Raw genomic sequence first — 6,000 nt, forward strand, 5'->3', positions numbered from 1 at the left:
CACACACACACACCCGTAACCTGAACATTTTTATGGAGAAGAAAATGGGCCAGATATCAATGTTGTTAGGAAAGAGGTACCAAAGAAGTGATGTACAGCCGATGACAACTCAGGGAAAAATGCTCATGACTGACTTTCAAGGTGCTGAGGTTTCAGAAGGAGAAAGAAGAAAAATGGTGACAATAAGAAGCTACAAAGACGCTCCCTGCTCAACATCCTTGAAGTCTTAAGAAATGTGAAGATGTGGGCAAGAAGTCAGCCTCCACTAGAGAAGATGGCAGGGGTAAGAGTGTATTTAGGAAATAATAAAATTTTAATTATAATGAGAAAGTGAAAAGTTCAGAAAGGGACACAGAAGGCATAGTGAGTGTGCTGACTATACCTTTTTATCTCCCACAACATCTGGGAGAAGCAGAGCATGAAACACTTGCTGATAGAACCGTAATGGGCTAAGCTGCTCCATGGTATAAGAAGATGATTTCAGCTGTTGTCATTCAGTCACCACTGGCAGTGAGATGGAGGAACACTGAAGACGTTACTTTAAATTCTAAAAGACAAAGTCACGCAAGGAAACAGCTGCTTGTAGTTACAGCTATTTGGGAGGCTGAGGCAGGACCAAAAGTTTGAGGCCAGAGCCAGGCGTGGTAGCGCACACTTGTAATCCCAGCACTTGGGAGGCTGAGACAGGAGGATCACAGGTTCACAGACAGCCTCAGCTACTTAGTGAGGCCCTCTGCAACTTAGTGAGACCCTGTTCCAAAATAAAGAATAAAAAATCAGGCTGGCGAGCCAGGTGTGGTGGTGCACATGGGAGACTGAGACAGGAGGACAGTGGTTCGCAGACAGCCTCAGCTACTTAGGCCCAAAAAGAAAGACATCGAAAAAGATAGACATCTTTATGTGAGACACAAGAGAACCAATTTTTTTTTATTCAATCAAAAGAATTTCCACACACAAAAAATAAATACCATATTTTACCTCGATAGTAGGCCTTTGTTATTGCATCAAATTCCTCTTGACCTGCAGTATCCCATAGCATTAGCCTGACATCCTCATCATTCACCCTGAAACGAGATGAATTTATTCCATATGTAAAGGAAAATGTCTTTTAAAATACAGATTTGTGTACACTTTTATTTTTCAAATTCAAAAGAATTAAAACTATACAGTTTCACTCTGGAAAAGTTCAGTACAGTGCGTTTAAAGGCTTGTAATCCCAGCATTCAGGAGGCTGAGATCAGAGGATCACGGTTCACGGACAGCCTCAGTTACTTAGTGAGGCACTTGCAACTTAGTGAGACCCTGTTTCAAAATAAAGAATAAAGCCGGGCATGGCGATGTACGTTTGTAATCCCCGCGCTTGGGAGGCAGAGAAAGGAGGATTGTGCAGGTTTAAAGCCAACCACGCTGGCTTAAAAGACCCTATTTCTAAATAAAAAAGTATAAAAATAGGTCTGGGAGTGCAGCCTGGAGGTATAATGGTTTCCAGGAACCCCAGTGCCATAATAATAATAATAATAATAATAATAATAATAATAATAATAATAAATTTTAAAAATAAAGAATAAAAAATAGGGCAGGGGTTGCAGCTCAGAGGTTGAATGCCCCTGGGTTCCATCCTCAGACCCGGAAAAAAAAATGCTGATACCTCTCTCAGCAGTGAATTGGACTTAATGACTTGGGTTTTTCCTCCAGCAGCCATAGAGTAACGGCTGGACTGCAGTTGGGGAATCGAACTCCTCTGGGCCAGTGCGCACGCTCTGTACCCACTGATGGGGTCTCATGACCTAGTGATGGAGTAAGAGTAAGCAGAGTAGCGGCTTACCCGCTAAGATGCTCTCCAACTAAAACTCCTCTGTAGCCAACTCTCATTATTCACAGTAGCTATGTTCTCTAATGTTACTTACTGTATCTGGGGTTTCTTGTGGTGCTGGGGATCAAACGCAGGGCCCCACACATGCTAGGCATGCGTTCTGCTACTGAGCTACATCTACAGCTCTACTGAGTCACTACGAGCACTGAGTTAGCAAACCCTGAACTCCACTGCTCCTTAAGAAAGAAGTAAGCAGCCAGGTGCAGTGGCACGCGCCCACACTCCCAGTACACGGGTGGCTAAAACAGAAAGATGGCAGGTTTAAGTCAAGTTTCAGCAATTTAGCAAGGCACTGTTTCAAAATGAAAAAGGACTAGGGGTATAGCTCAGAGGCAGAATACACCCGACTTCAATCCAGAAACAAAACAAAAAACAAAACAAAACAAAAACCAGGCAGAAAGCAAATATGGAAGTACAAAAGGGGGAGGAGGTACCAGAATAAAGATGAGAAACTAGTCTTGTAAATGAATATAATTATGCTTGATATTAATATTGGGCCAGGAAGCCAGATTTGTTTAATACTTCTTATTTTAGTTGTCTCCTACAATCTAAAACAGTCTTGAAAGTCCTCAAGACTAATGACAAAAAGTATGACTCTATGGTCTTTTAGAATCCAACTGGACTTCCTGAAATAGGATTTTCTTTTCACAGGCAAACTTAATCCACCCAAATATTTTTTCTGGTATTTCTTGAGAGCAGAAGCAAATTAATTCCCTAACTTCTATGTAGTCATGTCAGTATTTTACTTTCATTAACTAACTAATTAATTAATTAATTAATTAATTTTTTGTGGTACTAGGGATTGAATCCAGGGGTATTCTACCTCTGAGCTACACCTCCAGCCTGATTTTTTATTTTATTTTTTACAGTACTGGGGATGGAATCCGGGGGCATTCTACCTCTGAGACACACCCCTATCCCTATTTTTTATTCTTTATTTTGAAACAGGGTCTCACTGAGTTGCAAAGGGCCTCACTAAGTAGCTGAGGCTGTCCTTGAAATACAATCCTCCTGTTTTAGCCTCCCAAATGCTGGGGTTACAAGCGTGTGTCACCATGCCCAGCTATACTTGCCCAGTCTTAAAAAAAAAAAAAAAAGAGGCCAGCTATGGTGGCACACGCTTGTACTACTTGGGAAGCTGAGAAAGAGGACTGCAGGGTTACAGCCAGCCTTAGCTACTGTAAATGGTTACTATTATTCCAATGAAAGTCTCAGACATGGCTCACAAATCAAATCCTAAGGGACAAAATAGCTAAGTACGTACTGGATCTGTCGCTCCAAAAAATCAACTCCAATGGTTTTCTTGTAGTCTTTTGTGAAGATGCCTTTGCAATACCGCTGAATCATACTTGACTTTCCGACCGCTCCATTCCCTACCACTACCATCTTGATGGCCACTTCCATATCTTCCTCCAACATTTTTAAAGTAGAAATGGTTTCTGTGCCCACTCTAGTTCCAGGTGATCAGATCTTCTCTCTCAAATCTGTGATATAAAATGAAATGATTTTTTCATGACACAAAAATTATAAAAAATAAGCTATAATTATTTTATCAAAAAATAACTATACTGCATTGCAAGGTTTACTTTCCAAGACTGAGAGCCCCATTCTACATCTTTTAAATAATGTAAAATTTTTGAAAGGCAAAACAATACTTTTTTATAGATTATCAATAATCCAATGAATGATATTCATGTGTCAATAAATGCTTAAGTCTATACAGCTCTCCCTTTCATTGAAACAAAGACTATGGGCATTGGTATAGAGGACTGATTTAAACCTGCCACTTACTAATTCTGTGCACTTAGTATAGTTATTGTTAACTTCTCTAAGTTTTAGTACCTGGCAAAAATATCTACCTCACAGAGTTGGTGACCAAGAATACACATAAATGATTTAGCATAGTAAAAATAAGCATAAAAATTAGCTTTTGATTTTTTTGTTGTGTTCTGATTTTTGCAGTACTGGGAATTGAACTCAGAGGCATTCTACCTTCAAGGTACATCCCAGCCTTATTTGTTTGTTTGTTTGTTTTGCGGTATTGGGGGTAGAACCCAGGGGCATGCTATCTCCGAGAGCCACTCCCAGCCCTATTTTTATTCTTTATTTTGAAACAGGGTCTCACTAAGTTGCAGAAGGTGTAAGTAGCTGAGGCTGACCTTAAACCTGTGACAAACTGTCTCAGCCCCCCAAGTGCTGGGATTACAAGCGTGCACCACCATGCCTGGCAGCTAAAAATTAAGTTTTAAGTAACATAATAACCCCCCCATGGTGTACCACCAAATGGGCAAAAATTCAAAATTTGAGAAACATGCTTTTCAACCTCAAAGATAATGATTAATGCCCACCAAAGAAAGAGAGAAAGAAAGAAAGAAAGATTGATTTAATATAATACAGCCATGTGTCCGCACTGGACTCCTGTTCGCACTATTGTAGTGTTCAGTTACAGTGAACCTGTACAAATAATCTTACATCACATATTCTTTCTTCAGTTTCAGACTAGATATGGTTACTCATATAATTAAAGTAATAGAATGTACACTGTATTTTAGACTGAAAAGAATGGAAAGCCAATTTCTTCACATTTCTTTTTAAAATTACTAATCAGGCTTCTGCCCATTTAGGTATTATATTCTAACTACTTTAACTGAAAAACCATTTACACAATCGCTACACAAAACAAATCTAAAATATAAAGAAAATTTCTTCCCTTTTCCTTAAAGTCTCGGCAACTGCCCTGCACTTCACAAACCTGCAAGGTCATCGAGCAGTATGTCCAAGTGCAGGTTCTGGGTCTCCAACTCGGACAGAGTGGACCTTAAATCTCAGAGCGGTAGCCTTGGAATCTGGCTTTGAGTGTGCGGTATGGATCTCCTTTCAGGAAAAGCTGTGGCACAGTCTTCAGCGGCCACACCTTCAGGATCTACTGCGCGGCAGGCTCCTTTTAGGCCACAGGCTCCCCTGGGCAAGGACACAACTGGCTAAGATTCTCTGGCAGTTGCAGGTTTGGGCCTCTTTCCGCCCAATAATCCTTTCTCCTTTCCCAAGTGTCAAACTGGCATTGCACTTTTTTTTTTGGTAGTATTGGGGTTGGAACCCAGAGAATGAATGCAGAGAAAGGGATGTAAAGGGAAGTAAGATTCTATATTTTACTGGAACTGTAAAATGTGGACTCCAGTAGACTGATAAACTATATATACTGTGATTCTCAGATCAACCATTTAAAAGGTTAAAGAGATTACTTAAGAACACTACAGATGAGCTGGGCATGGCGGCACACGCCTGTAATCTCAGTACATGGGAGGCTGAGATAGCAAGATCTCAGGTTCAAGACGAGCCTCAGCAACTTAGTTCAATCCTCCGTACCAAAAAAAAAAAAAAAAAAAAACAAGCCCAGGCATTATGGTGCACGCTGTAATCCGGGTACTTGGGATGTGTGTGATCACAGGTTCAAGGCCAACCTTAGCAACTTTAGCCAGACCCTGTTTCAAACTAAGATTTAAAAAAAATTAAAAATTAAAAAGGGCTGGGGTGTAGCTTGAAGCTAGAACTCCCCTGGGTTCAATACCCACTATAAAGAAATAATAATAAAAAAAACCCGAGAAGATCAATAAAATAGTCTTTAGCAAAACACTGATAAAAAAAAAAAAAAAGCCACCAGGCGCGGTGGCACATGCTTGTAATCCCAGCATTCAAGAGGAGACTACAGGATCCTGTTCGCGGGCAGCCTCAGATATTTTAATGAGGCCCTTGGCAACTCAGTGAGACCCTGTTTCAAAAACTAAACAGACTAGCCAGGCATGCTTGTAATCCCAGTGCTTGGGAGGCTGAGACAGGAGGATCGCACAGGTTCAAAGCCAGCCTCAGCTACTGAGTGAGGCTCTCAGCAACTTAGAGAGACTCTGTTTCCAAATAAAGTATGAAATAGGTCTGGGAGTATAGCCCAGAGGTAGAAAAGCCCCTGGGTTCCACTCCCAGTACCAAAAAAGAAAAACACCTAAAAAGGCTAAAAAATAGGGCTGGGAGTGTAGCTCAAAGGTACAATGCCCCCAAGTTCCATCTCTGGTACTGCTATAAATAAATAAATAAATGTGTAGCTCAGAGGTAGAATGTCCCTAGATTCCATC

At 40.7% G+C, this 6,000-nt stretch overlaps 1 protein-coding gene across 2 annotated transcripts in view; it reads right to left on the minus strand.

The window, feature by feature from the left end:
* RAB23 (RAB23, member RAS oncogene family) overlaps positions 1 to 3,292 on the minus strand; it is a gene marked incomplete at both ends in the record, with an annotated part of 29,089 nt that extends 25,797 nt beyond the window's left edge. For both annotated transcript variants that reach the window (XM_080700662.1, XM_080700661.1), the window contains 2 exons: positions 979 to 1,064; positions 3,138 to 3,292. In XM_080700662.1, coding sequence (XP_080556788.1) covers positions 979 to 1,064; positions 3,138 to 3,292 — 241 coding nt within the window. The remainder of the gene's footprint in view (positions 1 to 978; positions 1,065 to 3,137) is intronic.
* Between the last annotated feature and the right edge of the window lie 2,708 nt (positions 3,293 to 6,000).

Source organism: Muscardinus avellanarius, assembly GCF_963383645.1.
Source record: "Muscardinus avellanarius genome assembly, chromosome: 8".
Classification (NCBI taxonomy): domain Eukaryota; kingdom Metazoa; phylum Chordata; class Mammalia; order Rodentia; family Gliridae; genus Muscardinus; species Muscardinus avellanarius.